Source organism: Ruditapes philippinarum, unplaced genomic scaffold (assembly GCF_026571515.1).
Source record: "Ruditapes philippinarum isolate M1 unplaced genomic scaffold, ASM2657151v2 ctg2846_1_1_1_1, whole genome shotgun sequence".
In the NCBI taxonomy this organism is placed as follows: Eukaryota; Metazoa; Mollusca; class Bivalvia; order Venerida; family Veneridae; genus Ruditapes; species Ruditapes philippinarum.
Window position 1 is genome coordinate 65,532 of NW_026856836.1, and position 20,876 is coordinate 86,407.

The 20,876-nt window shown below is 32.8% G+C and overlaps 3 protein-coding genes across 3 annotated transcripts; all 3 read right to left on the reverse strand.

Annotated features, from left to right (window-relative positions):
• Positions 1-1,420: 1,420 nt before the first annotated feature.
• On the reverse strand, positions 1,421-3,372 carry LOC132747859 (glucose dehydrogenase [FAD, quinone]-like). Its single transcript, XM_060737387.1, has one exon. The coding sequence runs from the start codon at positions 3,370-3,372 to the stop codon at positions 1,573-1,575; it is 1,800 nt and encodes a 599-aa protein (XP_060593370.1). The 3' UTR covers positions 1,421-1,572.
• Positions 3,373-4,290: 918 nt separating this feature from the next.
• On the reverse strand, positions 4,291-7,524 carry LOC132747849 (glucose dehydrogenase [FAD, quinone]-like). The gene has a single exon (XM_060737379.1). The coding sequence runs from the start codon at positions 7,319-7,321 to the stop codon at positions 5,522-5,524; it is 1,800 nt and encodes a 599-aa protein (XP_060593362.1). The 5' UTR covers positions 7,322-7,524; the 3' UTR covers positions 4,291-5,521.
• A 7,087-nt stretch (positions 7,525-14,611) lies between these two features.
• LOC132747850 (glucose dehydrogenase [FAD, quinone]-like) lies at positions 14,612-16,708 on the reverse strand. Its single transcript, XM_060737380.1, has one exon. It carries the CDS (start codon positions 16,632-16,634, stop codon positions 14,835-14,837), a length of 1,800 nt encoding a protein of 599 aa, XP_060593363.1. The 5' UTR covers positions 16,635-16,708; the 3' UTR covers positions 14,612-14,834.
• Positions 16,709-20,876: the final 4,168 nt, after the last annotated feature.

Below are 20,876 nucleotides of genomic sequence, written 5' to 3' on the forward strand. Positions count from 1 at the left end.
TAAACGCAACATCCTAGATTTAATGATAATTATGTGATAAATTAGTGATCAATTCACCCGCAAGGCTTTAAAATCTTTCATTTATAATAGCCACAAAGGAAAAAAATCGATAAAAGAATGTATCTTATTTGACTTAGGAATATGTTTATGTATAAAAAATGCACGTTCTACCTATTCAGTCAAAATAGTAAATTTTACAAACAAATGAATGCTAATACTATTCAAGTTTGAGGAAGCGTTCGTTAATTTTATCGTGAATATACGGCTTGATTGATATCAAGTAAATTTTCGTTTTATTATCAGTATTATTATTCATTTTGGAAAAGGGTATAATTACTATTATGTTTTTACATTTACAAGTATTAATAAAAGTAAAAAAAAAATAAAACCCGCATTAAAAATACTGTGACAAAATAGTATGAAGTAGAATACGTATAGAAAGGAAACGGGAACAACAGCTTGTAATAATAAATGATTCTGTTTTTCTTTACCTAACAAATGTTGTATTTTTAACTATTCTTAGATATACATGCTATGAAATAGATCAAGGTCCCTCAAGAATACACAAGTAGAATATCATTTAAAGTGTCATTAGGTATTTTCTTAAGTTTACGTAAGTTTTTCGTTGTCAATTAGAACTTAATTTATTTAATATTTGGAAAGATCAACTATAATTATAATTTTCATTGACATACGAATAATAATAACTAGAACTGTGTCCAAAGGACACGGATGCCCCCACCGACAACATATATATGGTATATAGTGAAAAAATAAACAAAGGGCCATAATTCTGTTAAATTTGGTCGCAGCAAAAATTCCTTCCGTTTACTACAATCTACACACTAAGGTTGTTCATCCCTGGAAGTTTCAGCAAAATCTGCCATCCGGTTTGAGAGGAGCTGCGTTCACAAAATTTCTATATGGTATAAAGTGAAAAAATCAACAAAGGGCCATAATTCTGTTAAATTTGGTCGCAGCAAAAAATCCTTCATTTACTACCATCTACACATTAAGGTTGTTCATCCCTGGAAGTTTAAGCAAAATCTGCCATCCGGTTTAAGAGGAGTTGCGTTCACAAGATTTCGGGACGTACGGACAGACGTACGGACGGACGTACCAATTTTTGATATTTAATAGGCAAATCAGCTCATAAACTACACCTGGACCAAAGTCCATAAGCAAAATTAGCTCATAAAAACAAAAAAATAGCTCTTAATTTGAATTTTATGAGTTTTTGTTCTTTATTTAACTACGGAATGAAGCTCATAAATATCAAATGTTTGCCCGGACGGACAGACGTACGGACGGACGGACGAACAAGTGGTACGCTATATGCATAAAAATGATTTTGGAAAAAAAATGCCTATAATGTAAAAAGAATGCCACATTACTTTTAAGAATTGAACGTAACACTGTAAAGGATAGAATTTTCCATGAGCCATAAGGATTATTGATTGTTTGTGAGATGTAGAATACAAAATACAAACAATTATGGCAAACTGTAAAGTTCTGAGACTTTACCTGTGCATTCACTATTTACACTTTGATGACGATATTGTTACTTTTATTTTATTTCAATGAATGTTCATATTCTTGTCGTATAGCTTTAACAGTATTAATACCCCGAATCATGTCCGCGGCCTTCTCTGCTATCATAATTGTCGGTGCATTTGTGTTACCTGACACAATATTTGGCATTATTGAAGCGTCTACCACTCTAAGTTGTCTAATTCCCTTAACCGTAAGTGTTAGGTCGACTACAGCTTCGGGATCTGAGTCAGGACCCATTTTACACGTTGATGTTGGATGATATTCAGTTTGAGCTAAATATTTTATCAGACATTCGTAAAAGTCATCTGATTTATATTCAAACATTGAACAGAAAGTCGCACTCTTGTATATGTCCGAATGAGTTCCTATTTGTTTGAAACTATCCGTTTCAAGAAGTTTTTCAGATATCTTAATTGCTCTTTTTAAAACTTCAATATCTTCCCTGTCATCTAGATAATTAGGATCAATATTTGGATGTTCAAAAGGGTCAGTGCTTTTAAGTGTTATCGTACCACGACTTTTAGGATGCAACAACGTTGGTATCAATGTTATACCCTCTTTAAACCCTTTATTATACACGTTAGCAAGCAATGTTGCATTTAATTTTATGTTGTCTGTTCTAGGCTGGGCAACAGCAATATGTAACTGTATATCCGGATATTTTTGCACATGTGAAGTTCTTATAAACGCTGTTCCAACAAGACCCGTAGAAGACAATGGTCCTGTTTGGAATAGTAAGTATTCGATTTGTTGTAACAGTCCATTACTTATAACTTTGGTAGTTGTGTTAACATTTGATGGGTAAGATATATGCATGTGATCTTGTAAATTTTTGCCAACAGGAAGATCTTTAATCACTGTTATATTGAAACGTTCTAATTGTTCCTTTGGTCCTATCCCTGATAAAAGAAGAATGTGTGGTGAACCAATGGAGCCTGCGGATAATATCACTTCTTTTTTAGATAGAATAGTTTTTCTTGCTCCTTTCCGAATGCACAAAACACCTGTAGCAGCGCCCTGTTTTATGTTTACTTTTGCCACGTATGCATTTACAAGAACTTGTAGGTTCTTGCGATTCATTACAGGACGCAAAAACTCATTCGCTACACTTGCTCGTATTCCGTTCCGTACAGAAACTTGACTTACTCCAAATCCTAGTTGCTTCTTACCGTTATAGTCCGTTGTTTCTTCATATCCTAGCTCTATTCCTGCTTTAATAAAACGTTTTGTTACATCAGAAAACTCTGTCTCAAGACTAACTGCCATTGGCCCACCTGCATGGTGATAGTTGGATTTTATAAGAGTTCCTCCTATAAAGTCTTCAGACTTTAAGAAATAAGGTAGAACGTCTTTATAACTCCAACCATCACATCCATTTTCTGCCCATTCGTCATAGTCGTGCTGACTTCCTCTAACATACTGCATAGCATTCAGCATACTTGTTCCTCCAAGAACTTTTCCAGAAGGCCAATAGTGCCTGTTATCCCCAGTATTACTTGCCAGACCAGATTTTGATTGAGGTGTTGTTAAATAATTCCAATCGTTTTGAGACTGTTGTAAGATTGGTCCAAATAAAGGTATATTAAATAATGTTAAATTCTCTGTTTCCTCGCCTCCAGCTTCAATAAGTAGCACGGTAACATTTGGATCCTCGGATAGTCTCGTAGCAAGTACGGCACCAGCCGACCCGGCTCCCACAATTATATAGTCATATGTTTTATTAACATCTGTTACTGTGAGAGACTTACGTGAAATGTCCACATTATAAACTATGACAGTTAATAATCCAAATATAGCTGCTAATCTTAACATTGCCATGTTCTGATTATATATGAATGTTATGATGCTATTATATACACGAATTACATCTAAAACAAAAGAAAACTAAACTGTCACATTTACGCCCCCAAATAGTTATATAGAAATGGTCATGTTTTTACTTTACATATCATCTGGTTTAGTACAGTATTGTAATTTGTATACATTTGATAGTTTCTTCATTTAACATTGTCCTCAAGCTATGAATACAAAATTTGTATATAATCAATGTTTATAACAATTGAAAGAAATAGAAATCAATGTTGTATTGAAAGTTTAATATAACATTATATTACACGGTTTGAGATAATGTGTTCAGTGATAAAATCAAGATTAACATGATTGAATTATTACAATGAAAACCGTTTAATAACACACGACAAAATATCATATTACAATATTAGTGTTGTATTATCTGGAGCAACTTGTGTAGTGTTTGTTATGATTTATTATCTGGAGCAACCTCGACGAGAAAGGGAAGCATATGCCTAAAATTCGATGTTGACTGTTATAATAACTCATTACTAGTCTGTGTCAACACTACTATACTGTTATTTGATGAGTATTTTATTTTGATTCGCACAACACACAAATAAACAAAACACAAATATTGTGCATAAATGAACGTTTCATCATTGAATAACATTAGATATAAGGATCAAATTGGGGTCATGACAAAAACATTTTCATTTAAGGTAGTGAAACAGTTTTCATTAATAATTCTGCTATGAACATATTAGAAATTTAAGCCATATTTAGGTTTCATCTATCATCAGTTTTCTCTCTTATTACGATTATAGTTTACCTCAAATTAATGTATCTTAATTATTTCAACACGCCACTGTAATAACAGAAGTAGCATGTATAGTATATATAACGTCATTTATGCGGTATGTAACATACGCCTTATTCGCGGCTAAATTGGTACGATTTATTGGAATATACGGCTCTCTTACCTCGGGTAGGTGAGGTTGAAAACATTGTGTTCGCTTTCATTGTGAAATAATGATCCAATAAATGGCATTAAAAGATCAAGATAGACTCTTTTTGAAAAACAAATTTAAACAAACTAAAAACAAAACAAACAAGTTGTTGCAATAGGCATATTAAAATATATTATAGTAAGCTATAAACAATATACCCGTGTTACATCAATCATGTTGGAAATAAAAGAATATAATGAACAAGTTTTGATAGACATGAAGTGGCTCAACATTTTAACAAAACAAAAGTCTTCACAATATTGCTTGCAACTACTTCAACTATCACATAATATTTTAAATAAAACCTGAGATATTTCCCATAATCTTTAGCGTTTATATCCCTTTATTAACTACATTTCGTTTTAATAGTCTTCTTTCCACTAACTACTATTTTGCTCGTCCTTTATACAGTGTTAAGATATGATAAATACATAAATTTAGAAATGAATGATGTTAACCATCAATAAAGAACCATGCAATAATATTATGTTAATGTTATTCATCCGTGTGCACATATAAACTATTCTTGACGGAGTATGGCGTTAAATATATAGCTAGGCGTAACAATAAAACAAGCAGCAGCTATTTAATTCAATCATACCCTTAATATAAATTATCAAAAGGAAAAGGATGTATTACTTAACATAATGTGATCAGGGATGTTTGATCATTTATTTTCGGCAGATTTTCATAATTTTAAAGAATAGTAACATTGCTACCACAAATTTATATCGAACAGTGAAATAGTGGTTAAAGTGTATGCATGCCCGTTTAACCTAGAGATCGAACTTAAAAACCTTACTCATGTCTCTGGGATATGTTGTTAATTACAACGGTAGTGATTGTATCCAGGAAGTACATACGAGTGTTGTTTTAATTAATCTTATTAGACTGTCTTAAAAACGACATAAAATATTATAAAATATTTGTAAACAATATATCAAATATTTGAAAACAATATATCAAATATTTGAAAACAATTTATCAAATATTTGAAAACAATATATTAGATATTTAGAAACAATATATCAGATATTTGAAAACAATATATCAATGATATTGAATGTGTCGAATGTGTCGACAATTCAGATTTAAAGCGGAATGTCGACAGTATTAATCACAGCAAACTAACTGTGCAATTTTTGTTCCATACGAGATGTCCCTCTTTATGTACGTTTACGTAAATGTTTTACAGTGTCGACACCTAGAATCATATCAGCGGCTTTCTCTGCGATCATAATTGTTGGCGCGTTTGTATTCCCAGAAACGATATTTGGCATTATAGATGCATCGACGACTCGAAGACCTTTTATTCCTCTAACTTTCAATGTAGAATCAACGACAGCGTCAGTGTCAGTATCAGGTCCCATTTTACATGTTGACGTTGGGTGATAAACTGTGTGAGCTAAATTCCTAACAAGACATTCATAAAATCCTTCAGACTTATATTCATGTGCTTTACAGAATTCTGCATTTTTGAAATTATCTGAATGTGCCCCTATTTTCTTAAAGCTTTCAGTTTCGAGTAACCTCTCTGATATCTTCAGAGCTTCTTTTAGAGTATTGATGTCGTCGTCATGTGCGAGATAATTTGGATCAATAATTGGATAATCAAACGGATCCGAACTTGCCAATGTAATTGAACCACGACTCTTTGGATGCAACAAAATTGGAATTAAAGTTAAGCCATCTTTAATACCAGTAGGATATACGCTTCGAAGAAATGTACCATTTAACTTAAAAATCTCTAAATTTGGCTGGACGGGAGCAATATGAAATTGAATGTCTGGATAATTCTCAACCTGTTGCTTTGATTTGATGAACGATGTTCCAACTAGCATCGTTGTCGACCATGGACCACCGTTAAATAATTGATATCGCAAAAATGAAAATAAACTCTCGACATCTGTCCCTTTCAGCAGCTCTGTAGAATCAACTACATCAGATGGATAAAGAACAAAAAGATGGTCTTGCAAATTTTTGCCAACAGGTAAATCCTGATGAACATTAATTTTCAGGTCATCCAAATGCTTCTTCGGACCTATTCCTGACAACATTAGAATGTGAGGCGATCCGATCGCACCTGCAGATAAAATCACTTCTTTTTTCGCATTTACAGTGTTCTTAATGCCGTCTTGAATAAAGGTTATACCAGTTGCGGTACAGTCCTTAATGTTAACTTTAGTAACATGTGAATTAACAACAACATGTAAGTTATTTCGTTTCATAGCTGGACGCAAAAACTCTTTCACAGTACTAGCTCGTACACCATCTCTCACTGACACTTGACTTACACCAAAGCCAAGCTGATTCTCTCCATTCAAATCGTTGTTTTCTTTGTATCCCAATTCCTTTCCAGCTTTTACAAATCTCTTTACAAGATTGTCAAATAATGTTTCAAGACTCACGCCCATTGGTCCACCTACATTATGGTATTTTGAATCTTTCAAATCTTTCCCTAAAAAGTCCTCCGATTTCAAAAAGTACGGTAATACTTCGTCATAACTCCATCCTTCGCAACCATTTTCTGCCCATTCATCATAGTCATATTTGCTTCCTCTAACATACTGCATATTATTGTACATGCTCGTTCCTCCTAGAACTTTTCCACGAGGCCAATAATGCCTGTTTCCACCAATTATGCTAGCCATTCCTGAATTCTTCTGAGGTGATGTGTAGTAAATCCAGTCAGATTCAGACTGTTGTAATAACTGAGGTAATAGTGGAGCATTGTAGAAGGTTATGTTGTTTGTTTCCTCACCTCCAGCTTCAATTAGAAGAACACTGACTTTTGGATCTTCGGAAAGTCTCGCTGCAACCACGGAACCAGCCGAACCAGCCCCGACCACAATGTAGTCGTATGTTTTGTTGACATGTTGAACCGTAAGCTTCTCCGTTGATGAGCTCATAAAATAAACAATTACGCCTAGAATTCCAATAATAACAGCAATGTTTAAACCTCCCATAGTAAGTGAAAATTTCGCAAACTCAAATTTTAAATCCTTACTTAACAGATTAAACCAAGTTCATTCACACATGTTCAGGTCCAAATATTCAACTTTGATAAAACTTGAGGACGATGGTATACTTTGTAGTTAATGCGTTTTACGTGGCCTAGTTATATAGGTGGAGTTCAGTCAAAATCATTGAACAATCTACTGTCCGTTGAAAGATGATTTTTAAAAAGTGATTTTAAGTATATCAGTTAAATACAACAACTTTATGTAAATAAATTCAAAACGCACTGTTGAGTACAAAATCAATTCCTAGCATGTTGAGAACATAAATTAATTTTAACACAAATATATATATGTATCGCTGGGCGTTTGTTGAAAACATTGAGGAATTTAAACTTATTCATTGTAGCTAGTTTAATGTAAAACATATACATTTAGGAGAGGCACAAGAATACCGCAACACCTCCCTGTTCAGCAATAAATAAGTATATCATACCTGTTACATACGCATTTATGCATGTCAATAAATTCAAATGAAAACTGAATTTATTTTCGATATTTGCACAAAATACATATATTACTGTTACAAAGATATGTTATGAGCTCTTGTTTAATTTGAAGACTGTTTCAAAGTGCAAATGTAGAAAAATCCCTCTTAGAAGGATTACTTTTTAATCGGAACGATTTTCATATCCGACTGAGTTTACTTATTTCGATTTCATCATCATCATGATCATCGTCATCATCATGATCATCATCATCATCATCATCATCATCAACAACAACAACAACAACAACAACAAATTCAACAACAACAATAATAATAGAAACAACAATACAACAGCAACAGCAAGATCAACCATAACAATAGTTTACAAAAATCCAGAAAACAGTATTATGTATCAGATTGAGCTAGTGAATTATTGACGTCACTAAACGTGCACATTTTACGTAGTATATTTCTTATAATCGCCGTCGGTAACACACTTGACGGTATATATTCCGTAAAGATTACATAATGTAGTATGCACTGAATACATACCGTTTGTATATCAATCAAACGATATAAAGACTAAGGTAAGGTACCACTCCCTCCGACTAAGCAAGCGTTTACTGATGTAACTTTTATTTGGTTCATTAAAGGCAATATTATTTCATAATTTTAATCGAAAAATGATTTATTCGTATTTTTCGTGTTCTGTGTTTTTTTTAACACCGTCATTTAGATTTCAGAAAGTTATATTTAAAGCTCGTCCACATAAATGTAGAAATATAACGCAATAAATTGTCTTATTTAAAAGCACGTTATTAGTACATGAAGCGAACGGTAAATATTTGCTTATGTATTCAATAGATAAAAACTTTAAGTTATAATGTAGAACGAACTCGGTTAAATGACAATCGCCTACACTAAGAAGGACATGGTTGTGCTCTTTTATGTTAAATATAATTGATATTTATTAATTCATTACGAGAAACTACCCAGCTGGCTTGCGGAATGACGGTTGAATGCATCATCATGTCTGAAATAATTAAATACATGTATATGGCCTTCCTCCACCACCTTAAATGTTGGAAAGATTATCTAAGACTTAAAGGAACTCCACTGAGGTCCAACAGCTAAATTTCTGGGACACTTTATGTTATAGATAATTTAGAAATATACTCTGGAATAATTTTGCTATTCATAGCTCGATTCTAGTGAAAAGCGTTGTAATGCTTTTCAATTTTGTATCACTTTTCACAACTTGAATATTTAGTTTGGAAAAGACGGAGTGAGCGAATGATTTGAAATTTGGCACACAAGTTATTGATGTAGACTTACATCAAACGGAACATAAATCTCAAATAAGTATTTCCAGTCCCGTCATAAATATAAAAATCCTTGGTGGAGACTCTTTAAAGGAACTCCACTGAGGTTTATAAGTCTAATAACATAAAAATATAATTTTTCACATAGATAAGCATGAGCACTTAAAACAGAAATATAAATAAATTATAATTAAGAAATACATTGAAAATCATATGTTTGTGCTATTCTCAGTTCGATTTGACTGAAAAGCTTTTAAAAGCTTTTCAATTTGGGTCATTTTTCACTATTTTAATAATTATTCTTGAAAAACAGAGCGAGCTAATGATCTGAGATTTTATACATTGGTTAATAGTATAAGTCTATATCAGATTGAGTAATAATCTCAAAAAATTATTTCCAGTCCCGTCATGTCAAAAAACCGCAGTGGAGACCCTTTAATGCAGGCATTTTATGAAGTAGAATACATTAAAGTTATATTAAATAAATTTCATAAAAAAAGAAATAGCGACATTTCATTAATAAATTGGGTTTCATATCGACTCCAAATCTTATTTTGGTGTCCAGACAACCAAAATGAGTTTAATGAGCATACAAATGTGCAACCTCATTGTGGCGAATTCGGAAGTACAATTTCTATTTGCATGAGAAACTCCGCCTTCAGATCATCCATACATCAATGTTAAATCAACAAACATGACTATAAGTAGCAGTCCTTATTTAACGGTATATTTCCGCATTGTAACGGATATTTTCATACAAATTTAATCTTTTTTATGAGATGATTATTTTTTTCTGAACCACAGGCCTAGTGCACCGTGAAGCTTAAACGGTAAAAGTGTGTTTGCACAAGAAAATCATATATTTGCTGTGTTCCGGATAGCAACTATAACACCGTGAGGTAGCGCATACACGAGCTGATTATTGTCTTCATTTGCATGTTAAAATTCGTATACGAACTTTAGTGTTACCGTGGGGTTTTCCATTTAAAATCCTAATTTATCAACAATATTTGATGAGATTTACAACGACACTGTTAAAAACGTTAATGAAACTGTAGTATGCTTGGTTTTTAGGCCGACGACAAAAATATTTTAACATATTAATTTAATGTAGCTTTAAAGGAAATGTTATTTGTAACAGCTTTTAATGCACATAACATATTATTTTTCGAGTTCGAGAGACTTTCATTTATTTACATGAGTAGAATTTCGCGGGATGTAAACGGAGCCCAGTTTTAAACATGTTTATCTCTGGACTCGCTTAGTAGGTCAAGATTGTTACATGTTGGTTTTACTGTACTCTATAAATCACTTTCAGGACTAATCCTTTTAACGAAGCAGATATACCGTGGTTTAAACTTTAAACGGTGTAAAATGTACGACTTATTACATCAGTAAAGATAAATTAATGATACATAATGTGGATGAAAGAATTTAATAGTTTCTTGTCATTTATTGGTCAGCAGGAGGTGACATAGAACTTAAATTACAGAAAACACACGGGGATCAAATTTAGTTTATATATTGCCTTTGGTGAATATAAATAAACTTTAAATAAATGAAATAATGTTAGATTTCAATATACTCGGTGTTTATATATAATCATCCATATAAAAATATTTTACAATTTATATGCCACAATAAGGTCAAATATTATAAATTTTACGTACAGAAAGAAATTGAAACATTACGTGTCATATACAACAGAGTCCGTAATGCAGAATTGCTCAGATAACAGCCCAGATCCAAAGATAAACATGCTCAGATCATAACCTATATACCTGCTCAGATCCAAACCTTTACATACTTTATCATAACCTGGATAGGCTCATATCACTTTATCATAACCTATATTTTTGTTTGCCTATCATTTATTGCAGAACGATAACTAATACACACTTTTCTCATATGCACCTTTAAGAATTAATTCCCTTTCAGCATGTGTAATGATGCTTAAAACATAACATTTAGGTCAGACACTCACATTGTTATTTCCATAGATTTACATTATAAGAAATGGTCCCTAATCCTACCTTAAAATTGAGTTTTCATGCCAAAGAGGTGATTTTTCTAGCAGAATAAAATGCCTGACACATAAAAATGTTCCTGTTATATACAGGTAGCCAACAATGACTTCAAAGAGGATTACCCCCCCCCCCCCATTTCATTGAAATGTTCTGCTGATCACAGGACTGACATACACTTTTTATAAATGCAAATATCCAAGTCAAAATTATCATAGAGACTCATGAAATATTTCATTCTTTTCAGAAAACGATGTAGTGTTACTTTCTAAATTAGTTTTTATACTTAAAAATACCCCATTTTCATCCAATCACCTCATGTATAAATTGAATCATACGTTTTTTGTTTTCATGCACTTTTTTCAGCCAATCGATGGCCATGTTACAATGCGATACCCTGACCTATAAGTCGAACACGCTAACGTTTTCGGTCCTACCATTATTTCGAAAGGCTGTTATCTAATTATTATATTTACTGACATATAATACATATGTACTATAAAAGTAAGTACGGACACGTAGTTGATGCAGCACAGTGTTAATGGAAATGATGTTTCGAGTTCAACTATCCAAAGGTGCACATTTTTTTAAGTATGATCTTAACTTCCAAAATATTTTTATAGTTTGTCACGTGATTCTTCATTTTCTCATTTAGAAACGTATTGTCATGATACTACGGAATATCGTTAGGGCCACAGTAGTTAAACTAGGGCGACACTGCGACAGTGCGATAGCGCGATGACGACAATAAAACAGTGCGATGACAACAATGCGATAGTGCGATGGCGACAGTGCAATCGTTAGTGCGATGGCGACAGTGCAATAACGGGATGACGACAGTACAATAATGCGACAATAAAGTATAACCACGATGAACCTAACGGTATTCTGTATGATACTGCTTCATTTTGGTTGAGCAAACTATAACGTATTTGATTTTTAAACAGACATTTAAACAATTTGAATATTTCATATCCATTTGAAACTGATGTGCCCCATTTTAATAATATTGGCAAATTTGTATACATCTATATATATTTTCTTTCATTGCGTATTATTCAATAAATTAGCGCCTAACATATCGAATACGTTGACTTAAAAACTCTGTTGAATGCAAATATTAAAAAAAACCCCAAAAAACTTAATGTTTTCAAATAGTCTTGTGTGACTGTATGAATTTCAAGAGACATCAAAGTCCAGTCCGTTGAAAAATATCTATAAATGGCCATTTCAAGGATTCTACCAAGATCTTTACACTTTCGAACAGAACACTCTACCTTAGCGCTTAATTACGCTTTGGAACAAGTTGTGTAGTGTTATATTATCTTGAGCAACTTGTGTAGCGTTGTATTACTTGAAGCAACCTGTGTAGTGTTGTGTTATCTGGAGCAACTTGTAAAGTGTTATGTTATCGACATAATTCATATTATATGGATCAACTTGTATAGTGTTATACTACCAAGAACATCTCATCTTGTGTAACTTGTGTAGTGTTGTATTATCTGGCGCAACTTGTATGGTGTTATATTACCAACAGAAACGTGTGTAGTGTTGTATTATCTGGATCAACATGTGTAGTGTTGTTTTATCTGGAGAAGTTTGGGTAGTGTTGTATTATTTGGAGCAACTTATGTTGTTTCGTTGAATATTCGATGTTGCAACTCATCACTTATTACTAGTCTGTCCCAGCACTACCATGGGAGTTTTATTTTGATTCGCATATCATACAAATAAACAAAACACAAATACTGTGCAAAAATGAACGTTGTATCATTTTGAATAACATTAGATGTAATGATCAAATTGGGGTTATGACAAAAACAGTTTCATTGAAAGTAGTTCAACAGTTTTCATTAATAATTCTGCTATGAACATATTAGAAATTTAAGCCATATTTAAGTTTCATTAATCATCTGTTTCCCCCTAATTACGATTATAGTTTACCTCAAATTCATGTATCTGAAATGTATGAACACGCCACTATAACAACAGAAGTAACATAGAATATATATAACGACATTTATGTGGTATGTAACATACGCCTTATTCCTATCATATAATGAAACCATTCTCTCTTCACGCTGAGTGTTGCCTTTACGGGTTAAGGCATCAGAACTGCAACCACCGTTTAACCTTGCATGATCATAAGAAGCGGCTAAATTGGTTCGATTTATTGGAATGTATAGCTCTCTTACCCACGACAGGTGAGGTGGAAAACATTGAGTTCGCTTTCATCGTGAAATAATGATCCAATAAATGTCATTAAAAGATCAAAATAGACTCTTTTTGAAAAAAAGAAAGAAAAAAAGAAACAGAAACAAACATGTTGTTGCTATAGGTATATTAAAATATTTATATTAAGATATCAATAATACACAATATACTCGTTTTACATCCATTATGTCGGAAATAAAATAAAATAATGCACAAGTACTGATAGACATAAAGTGGCTCAACATTTTAACAATACAATATTGCTTGCAACTAATTGAACTATCACGTAATATTTTAAATCAAAACGAATTTGAGATATTTCCCATAATCTTGAGCGTTTATATCCCTGGATTAATTACATTTCGATTTAATAGTTTTTTTCCACTAACTACTATTGTGCTCGTACATTATACATTGTTAAAATATGAAACATAAATTTAGAAATGAATGATGGTTACCGTCAATAAAGAAACATGCAATTATATCCTGATAAGAAGTTTTGTTACTCTTATTCGTCCGTGCTAGTTAATTTACTTGCACATATAATCTATTATTGGCGGGGTGTTTTAAATCTTCAAGCGCCATATATAGGAATAACATTAAAAAAGGAACAGCTATTTCGTTTAATTAGGCTGTCAAAAGGAAAAGGATGTATGGTAGAATATAATAAGAGCTGGAATTTTTGATCATTATATTTCAGCAGATTTGCGAATTTGAAAAGCATATAATTTGAAATAATTACATTGCTCCGATAAATGTATATCGAAAATTGACAAAGTCGTTAAAGTGTATGCCCATTGAACCTAGAGAACTTTAAAACCCTACTCAAGACCCCGTCATATGTTATAAATTACCAACGGTAGTGATTGTAACTATCCAGGTAGAAGTGTGTTTTAATTAATTTTATTAAAATGTCTTAAAAAATTGACCTTAAATATTATAAAATATTTGAAAAGAATATATAAATATTTGAAATGAATAAATCAAATGTTTGAAAAGAATATATCAAATATTGGAAACAATATATTAAAATTTGAAAAGAATTAATCAAATGTTTGAAAAGAATATATCAAATATTTGAAAAAAATATATCAAAATTTGAAAAGAATAAATCAAATGTTTGAAAAGAATATATCAAATATTTGGAAACAATATATTAAAATTTGAAAAGAATTAATCAAATGTTTGAAAAAGAATATATCAATTATTTGAAAAGAATATATCAAATATTTAAAAACAATCAATCAAATATTTGAAAACAATATATCACATATTTGAAAACAATACATGAAACATTTGAAAACAGTTTATCAAATATTTGACAACAGTATATCAAATATATGGAAACAATATATCAATGATTTGAATTTGTCGGCAATTCAGATTTAAAGCAGAATTTTGACAGTATTTTTCACAACAAACTTATTGAGCAGTCATAATATATAATTTTGTTCTATAAGAGATGTCCCTCTTTAGGTTCGTTTCCGTAAATGTCTTACAGTGTCAACACCACGAATCATATCAGCGGCTTTCTCTGCGATCATAATTGTTGGCGCGTTTGTATTTCCTGAAACGACATTTGGCATTATAGATGCATCAACAACTCGAAGACCGTTTATTCCTCTAACTTTCAATGTAGAATCAACGACAGCGTCAGTGTCAGTATCAGGTCCCATTTTACATGTTGACGTTGGGTGATAAACTGTGTGAGCTAAATTCCTAACGAGACATTCATAAAATCCTTCAGACTTATATTCATGCATTTTACAAAATTCTGCATTTTTAAAGTTATCTGAATGTGCCCCTATTTTCTTAAAGCTTTCTGTTTCGAGTAATCTCTCTGATATCTTTAGAGCTTCTTTAAGAGTATTGATGTCGTCGTCATGTGCGAGATAATTTGGATCAATAATTGGATAATCAAACGGATCCGAACTTGCCAGTGTAATTGAGCCATGGCTCTTTGGATGCAACAGAATTGGAATTAAAGTTAAGCCATCTTTAATACCAGTAGGATATACGCTTCTAAGAAATGTACCATTTAACTTAAAAAACTCTAAGTTTGGCTGGATAGGAGCAATATGAAATTGAATGTCTGGATAATTCTCAACCTGTTGCTTTGATTTGATGAACGCTGTTCCAACTAGCATCGTTGTCGACAATGGACCATCGTTAAATAACTGATATCGCAAAAATGAAAATAAACTCGCGACATCTGTTCCTTTCAGCACTTCTGTAGAATCAACTACGTCAGATGGATAAAGAACAAAAAGATGGTCTTGCAAATTTTTGCCAACAGGTAAATCCTGATGAACCTTAATTTTCAGGTCCTCCAAATGCTTCTTCGGACCTATTCCTGACAACATAAGAATGTGAGGTGATCCGATCGCACCTGCAGATAAAATCACTTCTTTTTTTGCATTTACAGTGTTCTTAATGCCGTCTTTAATAAAGGTTATACCAGTAGCGGTATTGTCCTTAATGTTTACTTTAGTAACATGTGAATTTACAACAACGTGTAAATTATTTCGTTTCATAGCTGGACGCAAAAACTCTTTCACTGTACTAGCTCGTACACCATCTCTCACTGACACTTGACTTACACCAAAGCCAAGCTGATTCTCTCCATTCAAATCGTTATTTTCTTCGTATCCCAATTCCTTTCCAGCTTCTACAAATCTCTTTACAAAATTGTCAAATAATGTTTCAAGACTCACGCCCATTGGTCCATCTACATTATGGTATTTTGAGTCTTTCAAGCCTTTCCCTAAAAAGTCTTCCGATTTTAAAAAGTACGGTAGGACTTCGTCATAACTCCATCCTTCACATCCATTCTTTGACCATTCATTATAATCATATTTACTTCCTCTGACATACTGCATATTGTTGTACATGCTCGTTCCTCCTAGAACTTTTCCACGAGGCCAATAGTGCCTGTTTCCACCAATTATGCTAGCCATTCCTGAATTCTTCTGAGGTGATGTGTAGTAAATCCAATCAGATTCAGAGAGTTGTAATACCTGCGGAAACAGTGGGGCATTGTAAAATGTTATGTTGTTTGTTTCCTCGCCTCCAGCTTCAATGAGAAGTACACTGACTTTTGGATCTTCGGAAAGTCTCGCTGCAACAACGGAACCAGCAGAACCGGCTCCTACTATAATGTAGTCGTACGTTTTGTTTACATGTTGAACCGTAAGTCTCTCTGTTGGTGAGCTCAGAAGATAAACAATTACACCTAGAATTCCAATAATAACAGCAATGTTTAAACCTCCCATAGTCAGTGAAAATTTCGCAAACTAAAATTTTAAGTCCTTACTCGACAATTTAAACCAAGTTCATTCACACATGTTCCGGCCCAAATATTAAACTTTGATAAAACTTGAGGGCGATGGGATACTTTATAGTTAATGCGTTATAAATAGGTACAACAAGATCTAGCATATTCAGAACATAAACTGATTTTAAGCAAATATATATATCGCTTGACGGGAGTTGAAAGCATTGAGGCACTGTAGCGAGTGATGTCTTAAACATATAAATTTAGGAGAGCCACAAGAATACTGCTTCCCCTCCCTGCATTATATATACATACTTTATACTTGAAATATATACGCCAATAAATTCAGGTGAAATTTGAATTTATATTCGATGAATTTATTGCAAATTACTGTTACAAAGATATGGTATGTGGTTTTGTTTGAAAACTGTTTCAAAGAGCAAATTTGCAAAAAAGCCTCCTAGAAGGAATATCTTTTTAATCAGAACGAATTTCTTACACGACTGAGTTCACTGTTACAGTATTTCGAATTTATCAACAACCACAAAAACAACAACAACATCATCGCAACAGCAGCAAGATCTATCACATCAATAGTTATTTATGTATCAGATTAAGCTAGTGTATTATTGACGTCACTAAACGTGCACTTTTTACGTAGTATATTTCTTATATTCGTCGTCGGTAACGCACGGTATATATTCCATAAAGATTAAATAATGTAGTATGCACGGAATATATACCGTTTGTAACTTATCAATCAAACGATTTTAAGACTAAGGTAAGGTACCACTTCCTCCTACTAAGCACGTGTTTACTGATGTAACTTTTATTCGGTTCATTAATGGCAATATGGTTTCATAATTATAATCGAAAAATAATTTATTCGTATTTTTCATGTTCTGTTTTTTTCAGGTTTTTTTCAGCACCGTCATTTAGATTTCAGATTTAAAACAAGACTGTATATGTTCGCCTACAATAAATGTAGAAATATAACGCAATAAATTCTCTTATTTAAAAACACGTTATTAGTACATTGATCGAACGGTAAATATTTGCTTATGTATTCAATAGATAAAAACTTTAAGTTATAATGTAGAACGAATTCGGTTAAATGAAAATCGTCTACACTAAAATGAACGAGGGCGTGCTCATTTTATGTTAAATAATAAAAAAATATTAATAAAGTAATTATTACTAGGGGTGTCAAGAGTGCCTTATATGGTAACCGTTTAAATATAATTATAGCATTTATTTCATATGTTGTTATACTCATCAGATTTCAAAAGTTATCACATTAGTTTCCGCTACGGCCGTAACGTACACAATAAGATAACATGCAAATGAGAAAAAAAACACAGGTCTGTATGACCAATTAAAACAAAATGTCATATCTGGTTATAGTAAAACAAAGATTATAAATAAAATCATTCTTAAACGTTTTGACTATTGGTCTAATACTAACCTCGGTTACCGATTATCGTTTTTTAACCGGTTATTGGCTAATAACCGATCGAACAAGTTTAAACGGATAAGCATGACACCTGCTAATACGTACCTTTACCTTAAATTGCATAATGAGTAATACATGAAATTAAAGTTTGCTTTGAGCACTCAAGTACTTAGATAGGACAATGCAATCTATATTTACAGCACATTGCCATGGAAATGTTAAGTGCCTTTTGCAAAAAATTGGTAAGAATTAAATAATCATAATTATAACACAATTGAAAAGTTGTCGTTAGTGCCCCCTCATTGTTCATTATCCGTTGTTTCGTAAACACTTAAATTCATAACAATTATTGATATACGCTCTTCTTCTGCAATTTATTATAGTTATTGATATACGGACACTGCTGCTACAATTTAAAACAGTTACTGATATACGGACCCTGCTTCTACGATTTATACCAGTTACTGATATACGGACCCTGCTACTTTAATTTATACCAGTTACTGATATACGGACACTGCTACTACAATTTATAACAGTTAATGATATACGGACCATGCTACTACAATTTATAACTGAAACGGATATACGGACACTGCTACTTCAGTTTATAACAGTTACTGATATACGGACCTTGCTTCTACGATTTATACCAGTTACTGATATACGGACCCTGCTACTTTAATTTATACCAGTTACTGATATACGGATCCTGCTACTACAATTTATAACTGTAACGGATATACGGAGCCTGCTACTACAATTTATAATAGTTACTGATATACGGATCCTGCTACTACAATTTATAATAGTTACTGATATACGGACCCTGCTACTTTAATTTATAACAGTTACTGATTTTCATACCCTGCCGCTATCTTAATAGTGGTCTTGCGTGACCGGGTTTCGTCGCCCGGGTGGGTGATGGGGGTGCCGTCGAATTGCCTTATTGATCTTTGTTCTCATAGGTAACATAATTGGACCTCCGTGGTTAAGGTTATAGACTTTGATTCGCTTGCCGTTACCGACCGTGTATCGAGACCACCCATTACGGGAAACTTGCGGAGAGACGGCGGTTATACACATGAACGAAACAATAACTCCACCACCTAAAAAGCTGGGACTTATACGAACTATTGATATTAGCTGGGACGATTAAACAGAGAGAAATACCAATGATAATTTAGAAATAAATTGAAAAAAACAACGTATTTTTGTGCTAGTCTTAGCCCGATTCCAGTAATTTTGGATCATTTTATAACTAAAATGATTATTCTGTAAAAACGGAATGAGCGAATGTTTTGAAATTTTGCACACACGTTATTGTTGTAGACTTACATCAAATGGAACATTAATCTCAAATAAGTATGTCCAGTCTCGTCATATATATATAAAAAACCTTGCTGGAGACTCTTTAATATAGGCATTTTATGAAGTAGAATAAATTAAAGGGAATGTAATGTATAACAGCTTTTCATGCACATAACATATTATAGTTTCGACTTGAGAGACACATTTATTTACAGGAGTAGAATTTCAAGAGACGTTTACGAAGCCCAGTTTTAAACCTGTTTATCTCTGGACTCGCTTAGTAGGTCAAAATTGTACTGTTTTCTATAAATCACTTTCAGGACTAATCTATTTGCGAAACATATATATCGTAATTTAAACTTAAAACGGTGTAAAATGTTAGACGTATTACATCAATAAAGATAAATTAATGATACATAACTGTGGAGGAAAAAATTTGATACTTTCTTGTCATTATCGGTCAGCATGAGGTGACATAGAACTTAAATTACAAAAAACACGGTTTATATATTTAGTCTATATAATTATTGGTATATATAAATAAACTTGATGCCAGCACTATTAAGTGTTGAGAATTAAGTACCGCTCTCAAGGCGGTGCTAGGGGACGTGAGGAATGTTGCACTTTACATTATCCCTCATGTACAGACTCAATCAAACAGAGTCTGCAATTCTTTTGTAATTTTGTTGTGAATAATGCTTCCGAGGGATCATTTTGTTTCCAGATTTAAATAAATTAAAAAAAGTTAGATTTCAATATACTCGGTGTTTATATGTAATCATCCATATAAAAATATTTTACAATTTATATGCCACAATAAGGTGGAATATTATAAAGTTTACAACCCGAGCATAACATGTCATATACGACAGAGTCCGTAATGCAGAATTGCCCAGAAAACAGCCCAGATCCAAAAATAAACATGCTCAGATCATAACCCATATACCTGCTCAGATAAAAAACCTTTACCTACTTAATCATAACCATGACATGCTCATTTTATCATAACCTTTATCATTTATTGAGGAAGGACGATAACCAATACACGTTTTCCCATATGTATCTATAAGAATTATTTCCCTTTGAGCATGTGTAAAGAAAAAAACATAATGAATACTGTACAAAACATATTAGTTGAACATGTCTTCTTGCTATCCAGCTAGGTTACGGAACGTCGGTGGTTCTACTCAGGTGCCCGTTTGTGCCTGAAATAATGCACGGAAGGGCACCTCAGGTCTTCCTCCACCAGTAAAGCTGGAACGTCGCGATATGACCTATACTATGTCGATGTGACGTAAAACCCAAAACAAACAAACATGTCTTCTTACCATTATTGCGAAAGGTTGTGAAAGTTATTAAATTATTACATTTTTCATTTTCATTGACATATAATCAGAGGTACGATAGTCGATGCAGCACAGTGGTTAGACCGTTCTGCTAATGGAAATGATGTTTTGAGTTCAACTTTCCAAAGGT

What these genes read in the sequence shown, in the direction of transcription:
- LOC132747849 (XM_060737379.1), bottom strand. Translation starts at nt 7,321, where the DNA reads ATGGGAGGTTTAAACATTGCTGTTATTATTGGAATTCTAGGCGTAATT.
- LOC132747850 (XM_060737380.1), bottom strand. Translation starts at nt 16,634, where the DNA reads ATGGGAGGTTTAAACATTGCTGTTATTATTGGAATTCTAGGTGTAATT.
- LOC132747859 (XM_060737387.1), bottom strand. Translation starts at nt 3,372, where the DNA reads ATGGCAATGTTAAGATTAGCAGCTATATTTGGATTATTAACTGTCATA.